Source organism: Cryptomeria japonica, chromosome 9 (genome assembly GCF_030272615.1).
Source record: "Cryptomeria japonica chromosome 9, Sugi_1.0, whole genome shotgun sequence".
Lineage (NCBI taxonomy): Eukaryota > Viridiplantae > Streptophyta > Pinopsida > Cupressales > Cupressaceae > Cryptomeria > Cryptomeria japonica.
Genome location: NC_081413.1, coordinates 96,096,466 through 96,111,181, shown reverse-complemented (window position 1 = coordinate 96,111,181; position 14,716 = coordinate 96,096,466). Strand labels below are relative to the sequence as shown.

Below are 14,716 nucleotides of genomic sequence, written 5' to 3'. Positions count from 1 at the left end.
CCCCGGGATTCGACCCTGCGACCTTGTGAAACAACGAGGGTTTCAGTAGAGAGCGCTCGGCCGTGTTATCGTCGGAGCCGAAACAGCAGCAGCAGAAGGGCAGGCCGCGGTGGTGCATTTTGCTCTTGTCGTGCGTCTTCGTGGAATTCGACCTTTGCACCAGCGGAGTATGAAAATCTGTTGAAATGAGCTTAAAGCGAGTGCAGAGTTATCGGAAGATTTTGGTTGTTTAAAGGGATTCTGAGCGAGTGAAGGGCGCGGATGGTACTTTCCCCGTTACCGCGTACAATTGAGAGACGGTGTGTCGGCGTCTTAAATGCTATTGTTGGAGCAGGTGGTACGCCAGTTAGAGTTGTTTTTAAAGTTATTTTGGGAAACACGTACAACATATGTGGGAAGAGTGTTGTAGTTCCGCCTCATTTTTAGAGATAGATAATAGTCAATTTTTCCTTATAATGAATATTGTTTCTCTATTATAATTACACCGTGTGTTTAATGGTTATCAAAGTTGAAGTCATTTTAAAGGGGATTTGTTGTCGGCCATTATGTATGATTAGAGTCGTTGGAATTAATTATGATTGTGTTTGTTTCATGCATTTATAATGTAGCATTATAATTTTGTGATAATAATAGATCAAGTAGCTACAATAGTAATCACTTTGTCAAGCACATCAATAAGTTTGATTTGTAAATTTAATAGTCCAACTACAATCTATCAATCTATAAATTTGTGTTTTGCACAACTTTTTGCACAATGCATAACAACATCATTGTCTCTAATTGTTCATCATTTGAAATTAGCATGCCCTTTTTTTCTCAATAGTGGAGTGTGTTATTTCAGTGACCATTTAGTTTAAGTATTTTTTGTTATGTATTGCAAACAAATGTGAATTGGAGAAGACAATGTATCTTGTTTGTTTGTAGAAAGGCACGATAGGAGATGTTGCCAGTCTACTTGTATTACTTTTGCATTCTTTATATTTGTAAGATTGTAGCTTTTGATTTGGGCAAGTTCATTTCTATGTCCAAAACTTATGTCGAATATGATCATTATTTTAAAGCTTCTCTAAAGTGTTGTCCCATATGACAATCCAAAACATATTGGATGTCTCATATTGGTGAAAATTGTGCTAGATCACCAACAAACATAATAGATCAACCACTAAATGAACTTTGATAGTGATATGTGAATGCCTCACACAATTACATGTCAATACAATGCAACAACCTTGGTCCAATGAAAGTCGTTTAATATTACAGTGGAATGAATGAAATGCATTTTTTTTTGGAAATTTGATAGATTTTGACCTTGATGAGGGTTCATGGCTTTGGTTATCAATGTCCAAGCCAATTTAAGGGTTTTTTTGTCAGTCACCAAATGTGACTAGAGTAGTTGGAACCAATTATCATTTTTTTATTCCATGCATGTATGATGTAGTATTGGAATTTTACAACAACAATAGATCAAGTGGCTTGCATTCACTTTTGTAGACAATATCAATCACTTTGTCACTTGAGCACATTATTAACTAGTCTAGTTGCAACCAACAAATTGGTGTTTTGCACAACTTATTGTCCAACACACAAAAACGTCATTGTCTCTAGTTGTTGATTTGATATGCCTTTTACTCTCAATAACAAAGTGTGATGTTGGCTTGGCCATTGGTTTTAATACTTTTTTTCTTATGTATTGCAATAAAAAAATTTGTTGTAAATAAATGTAGTGATGAAGAGAATGCATCATGTCTTTTTGTAGAAAGAGATGACATGAGTTGTTACTCATCTTCTTGAGTTACTTTTGTATTCCTTATATTTATAAGAAGATTGTAAATTCTGATTCAGGCAAGTTCATCTCAGTGTCCAAAAATTATGTCAAGTTTTGAACATTATTTGAAAGTTTCTCTAAAGTTTTCCCCATTGGGATGTCTCATATTGGTGGCAATTGTCCTGGATCATCAAGAAGCACAATAGAACAACCACCAAATGGACTTTGATTGTGTTATGTGAATGCCTCACATAACTTGTTAGTAATGCATTGTAAGGACATTGGTCCAATGAAACTCGTTTAATGGACATTTATTGTTCTCTTCTTGTGTGATTAGTACTTGCCTCTTGTTAGATAATAAAATGGACATTTTAATGTTGTGAAAGAAATCTCAACATTAATGAAGTTGCTGACAAAGAAGTATATTTTGAGTTGTTCAATCAAGATATTTATTGTTGAGGTCCCAATTTTTCCTTTGAATGAAGGAATATCTAGAATGACTTGAACTTTGAAGGGATCGTGATGCTACACAACTTGTACAAAGCTTTATGATGCTAGCCCAAGTTGATTTATGAAGTTACATTTCTATTCCAAGAGTTATTGGCATTTATTTTCTAAGGTGATGTTGAGAGTTCATTAAATGTTTATGAGACCTTTCGTATGTGTTCATTGGTCAATTTTTTGACATTCCTCTAAACTTTCACGAATCAATCCAATTGTGTTGCATTCTCTTACTTGTTGTGCATTAGTTTTCTTTAACATGAAAGATGCGATTTAGCTCTAATAAGTTAGCGATCCAATTCTAAGAGTGAACTAGTGCACGATCTTGCAAATTAACTAATAATGTAAGAATAGAATTTTATATTAAATGAGATTTTATATAGAATTTTAAGTTTATAAATGTAAGTTCTTAAATAGACTTTTTAATTAAATTTTGAAAAGTAAAAATATAATATGTATCATAATTAATTAGAAAAAAAATCACTGTCCTTTAGAATCAAAAGAAAAATCATTTAATAAGAACACTTAAATTATTGTAATCTATGAAATAGGGTCGTGATAGGTTTGTAGGTCCGGAGCAGTGAGCTCATTCGTTGTAATCTGGTATACATAGTGGATATATTTTTATGGGCAAGTGCTCACCCTGGTTTTTCCACATAGAAAATCTTGGTGTTGGTGTGTTGTGTTTGTGTTGTTGATTAATTGTTTGTGTGCTGCATTAATTTTTATTTATGTCTGATTCATCCCCCCCTCTTAGTCCTGCCTTGAGTTCAACAAAACGATATAATGAAAACATGCAACAGTCACCTTAAATGATGATGCAATGCAAGTACTTGTAATATACTTCTCAATTATTATATAGTAAGAAAATGAGCTAAGATCTAGATACCCCTTAGTGATCTAGATTTACCTTTTAAATACAACTCCAAAAGTTGTATATGAAATAGGGCAAAGTACCCAATAGTAATGCACCCTAACTTCACACTTCCCAAAATCTGCCATGGATATTTCAAATCACTTTCAATTTTGTATAACTACTTACATGCCAACCCCCTACTTAATACATTTTGTGTCCACAAATATGATGCCACATCACGTGGTTTTTTTCTAAGGTGTCCAAAATGGTCTTAAAAAGAAGTAAGACCTAAAGTTGTGCACAAAGTCACATTTATTGGTGCACTAATGTGACACCACATAATTGATTACTTTTTTAGATTTACTTAATCTTTTAAGGGATAAATATTGACATGACATTTTTGTGCTCCACTAAGAACTAGTTGTGCTCAACTACCATCCCCACTATTGGACCCTGCTCCAGTTTTGGCTCCTCTCTCCTAGTCTAATAAGGGCTAGTTAACCCTAAATTTGAATTTGAATTTTAAAAGTCCAAAGATTATGCAATTGTAGATTTAACTTTAAGTAAGAAATCGATGAATGTAAGGATCAAAATTGATTCTAAGAAATAATTATGAATAGAGACTAATAAAGATCAAATTGTATATCAACTATCAATAGTCATTTATATTTCTCATCGTATTAAAAACTAACCATTAAAAAAAAAATTGAAAAGGAAAAATATAAAAAATATGTATTTCTCACCATTTCACTTCACATTTCAGGTGCTTGGTTTAGTATATATATATATTTTATAAAAGATTGAATATGCATTTTCGCATATTAAATCTAATAAATGAAAGAAAAATTACATACATGCATATTCGCATATTTAATCTCTCAGCAAAATATCTGTACAAAGTATACAAAGCAAAAGATAACCAAAAAAATTAAATTTTCTGAAAAAAACGACACAGTTCTCCTCGTTTACCCGCTCGGCACTGTCATATTCAGACAAGTCCTGAGCATTTGGAAATTCTTCAGGGTTTTATACATTTATTCGCGGTACAATTTTCGTTCCATTTTCATTCGAAACCTTCGAAAAACCCTCATTTCTGTAGTCGTTGAAATTCCTACAGCCCTCGTCAAAATTAAGCTCATAACTCACTCTATCGTAATGAAACCTCGCGGGTTTGGAATTGCAAATGACTTTTAACTCGGCTTGACACCTCCGAACGAAACGCTTCCATTTCGGCCCGACATAATTCTCCATTAGGGTTTCAGACCGTTCGCCGGTCTGCCGGACGCTGTTCCAGCCCTGGCGCCACCACTTGACTGAATCTTCATCTGGCGGCCCCTCGGAATTCGATCCTGCGACCTTGTGGAACAACGAGGGTTTCAGCAGAGAGCGCTCGGCCGTGTTATCGTCGGAGCCGAAGCAGCAGCAGCAGAAGAGCAGGCCGCGGTGGTGCATTTTGCTCTTGTCGTGCGTCTTCCTGGGATTCAACCTTTGCACCAGCGGAGTATGAAAATAAGTTGAAATGAGCTTAAAGCCAGTGCAGAGTTATCGAAAGATTTTGGTTGTTTAAAGGAATTATGAGCGAGTGAAGGGCGCGGATGGTACTTTCTCCGTTAGCGCGTACAATTGAGAGATGGTGTGTCAGCCTCTTTAATGTTGCTATTGGAGCAGGTGGTACGCCTTTTTATAGGGCACTGGCTATGCAGACCTTTAAACAGCACCGCATAGCCTAGGCCTGCCTGCAAGTACCGTGTTTCTTCTGCCTCGTCCGTGCATCGTGCGCGCCCTCTCTTGCCGTAGTTTATATAATTTATTTAATAAATTTTTTATTATATTTTTAGTAAAAGTTAATATTTTTTTAACATATATTTTTTAACTCTATATTATTTATAGTAGTTTATATATTAAGTTGATATTAACTTAATTTATATAAAATATTTATAGTATATTTTATTAAGCCGATAGGCTTTTTGTATGGGGTTTTTTAAGCCGGAAAAGTGTCTGTATGTCGGAAAAAAGTATTCCGGGCACATTTTGCGAATGGAATTAAACATGTTTTTGTCGCCTTCAATGTACTCGCACGAATGTCACTTTATTCAATGTGCTCATATGTCAAAAAATTAAATGTGTTGCGATGCGTTCTTTTTCCCGTTCTATGAATTTATTGTTTTGGATCGCTGCGTCTGCTTCATTCCTCCCATATCGTTCGCAAATTTATTGTCAATCATGGCTACGCCTGCTTCATTCTTCTCCATATCGTTCACATTTATTAAGCCAACTAGTTCATTGTTTTCGCTTTCGGAGAAGCAAATTGTATCGCTCCTTCTTGGTTTTGGAGAAGCGAACATTGTCGGCCCTCTGCGATTTTCACCTGCTAGGTTTTCAGAGTTGCGGTTTTAAATACCCTTTTGGCTATCTATTCAGTTTGGGGATATTTGGTGGTAGGTAACCCCTTTGCAACTTTGCATATGTTTTTTCCCCTCCATAGCCTCTGTGTAATGTGCATCTTTGTTTTGAAAAAAATGTAACCTTGTTTTTTGGCCCTTTGTTGTCTACAGATTTCGAAGGTTGGAGTTCTCGTTTTTCCGTTGCATTGTGTTTTCCGCCCTGTGGAGACTACAGAAGCTCACCTCAACGTTGGCATCTGCAGGTTACATTTCAAGCATTCACATAAACAGGTCTGGGATTTTTGAACTTTCATGGCCTGTTGCGCACTGTAAAATGCTATTGGGGTTTCATTGTGTGTTCCTCTCTTTTGAGCCAGCAAATTGAACCCTTCACGTATGGAGTTTTATAGTATGTTATGGAATTAAATTTGATACCGTGATGGCCTTGTTTGTGCATTTTTACAAAAAATTAATCATGCCATCAAAAGGCATCTATTAAAAAGTGCTTATGCCTTGCCCTTGAAGGCTTGGGTTCTGTACTACGGATGGTATTATATCCCTCTCTTTGCAGCTGCTTCTGCAAACAATCAAAAAAATGAAGCATTAGATTCGAACAAAGCCATCAGAAAAACACTAGCCGCTTGGTATGCTTATCAATTTTGAGCCCGTTTTGTGGTTCGTTGCATAACATTTTTAGGGTTCAATAAAATAGAGCTATATTCAGTTGTTTTGTATCCTTTGATACACCTATCAGAAGACCAGACCCGTTGTCGTATTGATTTCCCTTCCATTGGCAGAAGGACTAACTATTTCTTGCATTTTGCATGGGCCCAAAGCAGTCTGAAATATTCTATATCCCTGCACAGAAAAAACATATTCCCATGTGTGTTGCATCGTTTTTGCCTTTGTGAGGGCCTCAATTATTCTCAGAATCTCTGAGATGTACTCTAAAACCAATCGCCCATATCCTCTTGCTGCTTTACTGGTCATTTTAAAGGCCCAGGGGAATCGTTTAACACGCAAAGTTTCAAGTTGCTTTGCTGGTCGTTTTGTTGTTTGTTTTCCTGTGCTAGTGATGCCATTATATCCCACTTTTCGCAACTGCTCCTGCAAATAACCAAAAAAAATGAAACGTTGCATTCAAGTAGCCCCATCAGAAAAGCTCTGTGCACTCGTTGTTCTTCACGTTTCTCTGCCCATTTTATATTCAGTTGCAAAACATTTTAACGGTTCTTTCAAAAAAACAATTGCTCACTTTGTATTGTGCCCATACCCTTTGTCGCTTCTTTGGTATCCTCATTGTCAAGTGATGTTTTTGTTCATGTGAATATTTCTCTAGGTTGTTTGGTTTTAATTTTAAATAAAATAGAGCTGTATTCCTTTCAAAATGAATAGAGATACATTGGTTGTGAATAGGTCTACAGATATTGCAAACAAGTTGGCTGGGGTTGAGCAGGAAATTACATCCACAGTTTGCCTGAACTCATGTGACACTAAAAAGAGATACAAACAACAAAACAATTGAAGTGCCATTCAAAAACAAGTATAGAAAACCATTTCCAAAAAAAAAACTGAAGAAACTCGCTCACAAAAAAAAAAAAAAAATCTCTTGGAAAAAACACAAACCCTAGAAAGAATACCCCAAAACCATAAATTAAAGCATCCATTGCATTATGAAGCTAGGAAATGAACCCATTGCACGAGAAGAAGATAAATAGATTGTATAGTTAATTAAACAACACCTTCTTAAAACAAGAAAATCATCTCACTACATAAAACATTGAGAATCTTAGTCCCAAAAAACAATATCTCTTGCCGAAACAAAAGAAATCTTGAAAAGAATACGCGAACCCCTTATATGAAAGTGACTGTGTCTTTATGAAGCCAACAAACAAAGGTGTTTCAACAAAAAGAGGAAAACCCTTTGCAGCGATTAGTACTGTCTATGAAAGGTAGAATGCACAAAATCAAAAAGCATATAATGGAACCTTGATAGATTTTTATTATGCTCTGTTGGCCATTAAATATTACAAGTCCCAAATCTATAGATGCAAGCCTTCGAGACCTGGCCTACAGATGTCGCCCTTGAGGTGATCTTTCAAAGTCGCCACACTCACAAGAAAAACGCGAAGTAACTCCTTTTAACACACCAAAGGAACAAATTAAAAGAATGTGTGCCTTCAAAATATCCACACACACCAGAACCCAAAGTAATTAAGTTGCATCTCTGCATGCCTAGCTGCACAATGCATACAACCTGGGGTTCATGCGGTTCACATGGTGATTTGCACTGTTCTGCTATGGATTTCTTAGATTTGTTGCTTCCTACAGGCTCCTTATGCCTTTGTTTGAATCTCCTCTCCTTGAGAGTGCCTTTTTAAAACCACATTTTGCTAATAGAATGCACATTAAAGTATAGGTCCTGCAATTCTTTTGACCTTTTCCCTTGGTGACTATATCAAATCTACTGCTGTGATTTCAATCCCACATTTTCCAGTCCATCCACTCTCGTTGCCTGTGTTTTCATATTGTGATACTACTTGTTCACGCTATGTCTTGCGGTTTCAAGTATATAATAACTCTGTTTGCCCTATACCATTCTTCAAGAATTCAATGATTGTATCTACCTTCCCTTGTTCGCTCCATCATGCCATAGCTGCCTGCTACTATGTTTCCCTCACTGCATGTGCCCCTGCCACGATTTGGCATTTTTTATCCAAGTTTTCACAAAAAAAAAAACATTCTCGGCCATCTCCACCTTCCACCTGTTGGTTTTTCAAAGATGCAATTTTTATCAACCTCTTGACTGTCTGTATTGTTTTGCAAATCCTGATTGTTGGCTGTCCTCTTTGCAACTTTATGTGAATTGTTCTGCCTCCATACATTGTATGCAATCTCTAGCTGGGCCTTTCAACATCGAGCTTAATTTCTTTGGGCTTTGGCCCCTCGACATCTCAAAGGTTCTCGTTCTTTTGATTTGTTCCTCTCGTCTATTGAAAGAACTTCAAAAGTTGTGGGCTATAACACAATTGTGTGTGCTATGTAGCTATGGTCTGCATTAGCAAACAAACAAACACATTGCATGCTTGCACACACATGTCTACTGCTTCTTCAAACAAACAAACAAACAAATAGCTACGTATGTATACATAGACGTGTTCTATATATATATATATATATATATATATATATATATATATATATGTTACTATAAGTACATCTACGCATTCTAAACCCATGCAAAAAAAAAAATTATGTTTGTGCCTACATGTGTATGTCGCCATTTTTACATTGCGCATGTATATATATACATATGTAAATGCATATCTTCGCTATCTATATGCTTTTATGTTGCATGTGCTTGCATGCAACCAATCCAAAGACATGCAAAAATTCCAGATACCCCCTCCCTGGATGTATATCCCTTCACTTTAATATCGAACCAATGCACATAAATACATATACACACATGCATAAAAAGATATGTCCCTGACATCCTTTACAACTTTGTCTCTATGCCTATATATATATATATATATATATATATATATATATATATATATATATATATAATATACCTCTATGTAGATCTACAATGATATGTAAACATATTCAGAATTGTTCACTTCTTCTAATGTATATATTCATTTGTTTCCCTCCTTCCTATTTGTCTATCTGCAACTGGTTTCTTCTGCATCCATGCACCCATCTATGTTGGCAGCCCAAACTGATTGGGTTGATTCTTGTATCGTTCGGCTTTTATTTTGGTGGTGATTAGTTTTCTCTTCAAGTACATTGTACCTATTCATTTGTCTTTTAGTTCTAACATACAGTTTCTATTTCACCAAACAAAAAAACCACTCGATTCCTCGGCCTTGCAGTGAAAATTCAGCCATGGCTTCCGCCTCCTAGTCAGCTGAGCCCACACAACAGGCTTTTGCAGAAACTACGGTGAGCTTATTCCTTCATATGTTTTCATGTATTCATTTTTTTTACAATCATTTATTGTCTATTTTCCCTTCCAATTTTGAATCTAATTGCCCTCCATCGATACACATGGATGCACGAATAAGGATCCACATTACTTTATATGTGCATGTCTCCTTATATATGGATTTTATTGTTCGACTTTTGCACTATGCATAAGCACACATTCCCTCATATATTCATCCATGTTCTTTTATTTATGCATGCATATGTTGTTTATGTATATGCATGTATACTTCTATATGTAGATGCAAGCAATGCAAACACATGCACAGCCTATGTATTCTTGTTATTACATGCAAAACCCTTTTTTTTTAATGTTGAGCATGTGCATATATATACATATGTTGCTGCACTTGTTGATACATGCCATTCCTATCTGTATACTTGTCCCTTCCTATATCTACATGCAACCACTACAACCACATACCAAAAAAAATATAAAAGGCCTTTGTCTACATAAATATGTCGTTGTTCTGAAATTGAACGTGAATATATATATACACATATATACATTCATAGAGCGATCTGCCTGTCCCATCATGCAGATGTTTCCCACTCTATCTGTGTACATATATATACAACTCTGTATATTTAATGTTGTATATGGTGAAAATGGATACAACAATATCGAAAGACTAAATGAATTCAACCACAAAACCCTAGCCTAACAACAACAAAGATCCACCATAACATATGAAGATTACCTAAGACAATGCAAATCAAATGAAATCACAAAGATTATACCATCACATGTCCAATAGGGTTTGGATCTCCAGTCTTCCTATCTCCATTGATCTTGCTTGATATATTTGCTCTCAGATTTTATGTGCACAAGAGCTCAACAAAGAACGGAATGTGGTTGCAAGTAGGATCGCATATGCCAAGTAGTCAATTGATCAAGTAGTTAGGATGATTGATTAGAATGATTGATTAGGGTTGATAATGAAGGAAGCATCCTCTTATATAGAAGACACTATATGAAATGGAGGGATAAGATTGAGAGGTGTAAAAGGAGGTCGGCTATGATTAGAGGGTAGGTAAAAGAAATAATAAAATAATGAAAGGGGTAGGTAGTGTATGAATTAAGAGATGAATGACATGTGTCATAGGTAGAAAAGGCTAATGAATTAATTAAATAAATAAAGATTTATTTAATTAATAGAAGAAGTGGGATAATTAAATAAATAAGATATTTATTTAATTTAGGAAAAGGATAATTTAAATAAATAAATGTATTTATTTAAATGAGAAATAAGGCTAGAAGAGGATAAATGAATTAATTAAATAAATAAAGATTTATTTAATTAATTAGACTGGACAATTTTGGGTGTCTACATTTTGCCCCTCTTTGAGACAATGCGGCTTGTCGCGTTGTTTCAAAGAAGATAATATGAACTGATACAGAGTTGCCCCAAGATGGGAATGATATGCCCCCTCGAGAGATTGGATGAAAATGTCTGAAAAGATTGCAGGCAATCTCTCGATAAGAAAGAGAGGCTAGAATGGACTAACCGGATAAAGTGACAGAGTCACGGAATAATGAAGAGTGACTTGGGAAACGAGGGCTAGGGCAGTCTATAAGATAGACCACGAGGGAAATACATCCTCATTATCATCTACACCTCCAAGAGATTAGAGTGCAGAGAGAGAAAAGAGCAGCAACAGTCAACATCGATGGCTTTGGTTCACAGATTCGACCGCGTTCGCCGATTCCAGAGGCCAGCAGAGGCAGGAGAGCTAGTAAGTACCACAAAACCTCCTTGTACTTTGATGCATTTATTGTTGTCATTAATGCATACTAGGTAATGTAATAAATGTGCGTTTATGTCAGGAAAATGCGTTTGTGTCCAAAAATGTGAATTTTTGTCTTCTAGGTCAAATCGGCAGTTCTGTGATGAACATACGATGTCGATTGGATAAGCTGCTGAGAGGATACACTCAAGCAGGTCCTCTAGGGAAGACTAGGATAACAAATAGGGCTAGGATTGACAGTTCTATGATAGAAAATACGTTGCCAATTAAGAAACTACTCAAGAGGATTCACTCAAGCATAGGCCCTAGGATAAGATAGATCAAGGCACTTTGTGATGAACAGTGAGTACCGAGATATAGTACTTTGTGATGAACAGGGAGTACTAAAATATGAGCAGCACTTTGTGATGAACAGTGAGTGCAAATGTGAGCAGCACTTTGTGATGAACAGGGAGTGCCAAACACATAGTACTTTGTGATGAACAGGGAGTACCACTAGGATAGAAGCAACACTTTGTGATGAACAATGAGTGTCACTAGGACTGAGATGATTGATTTGTGTGACTGCAGGAGTATTTACCTATGTTGGAGTCATGGGAGAGATTCCCATTGACTCAGAGGTTGCGACCTGAGTTGACAGCCGAGGACCAAGTCACGATTGAGGCTATGGGATTGAGACATATTCTGTATGTGCCTGAGTTTCGAGCGAACATAGGATTGCTGACTGCATTGGCTGAGAGATGGCACTCAGAGACTTGCACTTTTCATTTGCCGATGGGGGAGATGACAGTCACCTTGGAGGATGTATACAGGATTCTGCAGATACCGATCGATGGGGAGCTGATTCCGTACGATCGAGACGGAGACAGGGATGCCCTTAGACGAGTGTTCTAGGATCCGAGACTGGAGATGAGGGTGGGACACATGGCATGGGATGACATGGATAGGATTAGCACTACCAGTAGTATTGGCAAAAGTGATCAGTGGGTTCCTCTGTCTGGATAGGGTGACACGAGGATTGGCTGCGGGATCGGGGAGGAGGAGGAGAGATGATCTTGGGGCAGGTCCTTCTAGGGCTCAGACTCCGTCGAGGCCAGCCGGCTCCAAGGGAGGGAGTTCATCGTAGCCGTAGAGGGATCCCTATGTATCAATTTTTTACCATTTTGTATGATGATGTAGACACCTTCGGGTGATTGTAGCCATATGATTTTGACATCATTGTATCATGACACTTATGATTATATATATGAGATGATTCATCTTTGTGGCAGCTATATGCATGCATACCTATGTGATGAGATGTTCTTATGTGATGCTTATAATATGGATGCAAATATGTATATGATGCAATGCAATATTTTTGTTCTTTTATGTTTTATATGTGTATGCATGATGCAAATGTGAATGTATGTAATGCAGATGAATATGATAATGCAAATGTAAATTGTGCTAATGGGTGTTGTGTGCAGGATGTGATGCAGTTGTGATATCTATATGTATGTATGAAATGCTTATATGTGGTAATGCAGGTGCAACTACATGAAATGCAAATGTTTTTGGTGTGTCATTATACTCAGTCATGTGATAGCAGGCTACGCGGACTCGAGAAGGACGATGGAAGGCAATCAAGAAAGGGGGATGAAAGATAGAAGATATGAAAGTGAAAGAGCTTCTTGTGCATTATCATCATTGAGCTTTATTATGGCAAGTAGGTTATGACAATCGAGGCATATGTTCGACCCAGAAAGTCATTGTACCTGTTTGCATGGAGATAAGACAGTCACAAACAAGGAATGCCCCAGTTCATACTAGACTCACAATGTCCTCATATCCTTGGACAAGTCATAGCATTACTAAGAGACAATCCACAAACAGCAAAAGAAAATAGGTGACGATACCCCATCCTCACCTTTCTAGTCAAAGACATCCTGGAGATAGAATCTCTAGTCAAAGACATCCTGAAAAAGCTAAAAGACATGTCACCAAAAGATAAAATCAAAAGAAAACCAAGACTCGACACCAACATCCATTGTAGTCCTTAAGTTTAGTGTCTCTTGTCACTTGTATAAGTCGAATTTGATTGTGGTCACAATGTTTACTTTCACAAAAAGGATAGATAGCACTGAACCATAATGTTGTCCGAGTCTGCTGAAAGATTTGATTTGTTGAAGCCCATTGTTGTTGTTGTGTCTCATTTGAAACTGACTAAATCCATGAAACTAATACTTTATTGCGGAGAAGATGAAACTTTATTGCGGATCTGTGATGCAAATGTTGCTTTATTGCGGATTGTGCGCGGATAGACTGAAGGAAGCTGGAAGAAACTATACTCCTTGAAACATGTGATGTTCTCAGTTCCACACCCATCACTAGACGTAAGATTTGCCTTAGCCACAGATAGGATCTGATTTATTATGGATGGAAAGGGATGAAAAGGGGGTTATTATGAATGGCAAACCAATCTTGGGTAGATCAATAACAAGCCATGATGGGAATGTGTAAGTTTATTATGAACGAATAGGTTGTGAGTGTGTGCAAAGTGAAAGGATGAAAGTGAATCCTGAAGGAGGGAGGAGCAATGTCTCTACACATGGCGCTGGTGACCCAGTTTTCACCATGGTACTTGCCCAGGGTGCCACTGAAGTGGTTTTCACCGTTGGATGAAATTATTTCTCTTTACTTTTTTCAATTTTTCTATGTTTTTTGTGTCACAAGGCGCCTGTTTTCTAGGTTTTCACCAAGTAACGATTTTTTTTGTATTTTTGAATTTTTTTGTATTTTTTGAATTAGGATACTCTGAAGAGCTATGTGTAAAACCTGCGAAGATGCATGCTGTTGATAGGATCCTCCAAAGGTTCACCTTCTGTAGTTGAGAGCTGATATGCCCCAGATCCATATGCTGTTGTAATGATGTAAGGACCAAGCCAATTTGGTTCAAACTTGCCCTTCTTCTCTCTGTCTTGCTGATTTTTGGGGTTTTCTCTGAGAACCAAATCACCTACCTCAAATGTGCGAGGCTTGACTTTGTGATTGCAACTGCATTGTTCCTTGACTGAATGATATGTAGTTTGAGTGACTGTCTCCCTTGATAAAGGAACTGAGATAGAATTACTAGTGTGTGGACTACGTAGGCCCATATGCGTGTCACCTAAAGAAGTTTGGGCATCCCTGATAACAAAGTCTCTTGAGGAAGCTCCATTAAAGGTCCATGATGTATCGCCAGAAGGGAATAGATGTATGGAACAAGTGGATGAGTGATGAAGGCTTATGATTGTGAAAAGAAGTGAAAGTAGGATAGCATGATGGAGACTTAGGATCAACAAGTATGCTTTTTGATTTAAAATTTTAGAACTTTTGCCCCCAATTATTTTGATATTAGGGGAGATCAACTCTTGCTCTTTTTGTTTCATAGGATTTTTATCCTTGACTTTGATTTTTGCAGAGTTCAATAGCTTTTGATTTTGATTT

The 14,716-nt window shown here is 36.9% G+C and overlaps 1 protein-coding gene across 1 annotated transcript; it reads right to left on the bottom strand.

Moving 5' to 3' along the window:
• Nucleotides 1-4,026: 4,026 nt before the first annotated feature.
• Nucleotides 4,027-4,830, bottom strand: LOC131858143 (uncharacterized). The gene has a single exon (XM_059211198.1). The coding sequence runs from the start codon at nt 4,572-4,574 to the stop codon at nt 4,149-4,151; it is 426 nt and encodes a 141-aa protein (XP_059067181.1). The 5' UTR covers nt 4,575-4,830; the 3' UTR covers nt 4,027-4,148.
• Nucleotides 4,831-14,716: the final 9,886 nt, after the last annotated feature.

Bases quoted from the DNA above. Each gene is read 5' to 3' on its own strand.
- LOC131858143 (XM_059211198.1), bottom strand. From the start codon at position 4,574: ATGCACCACCGCGGCCTGCTCTTCTGCTGCTGCTGCTTCGGCTCCGAC.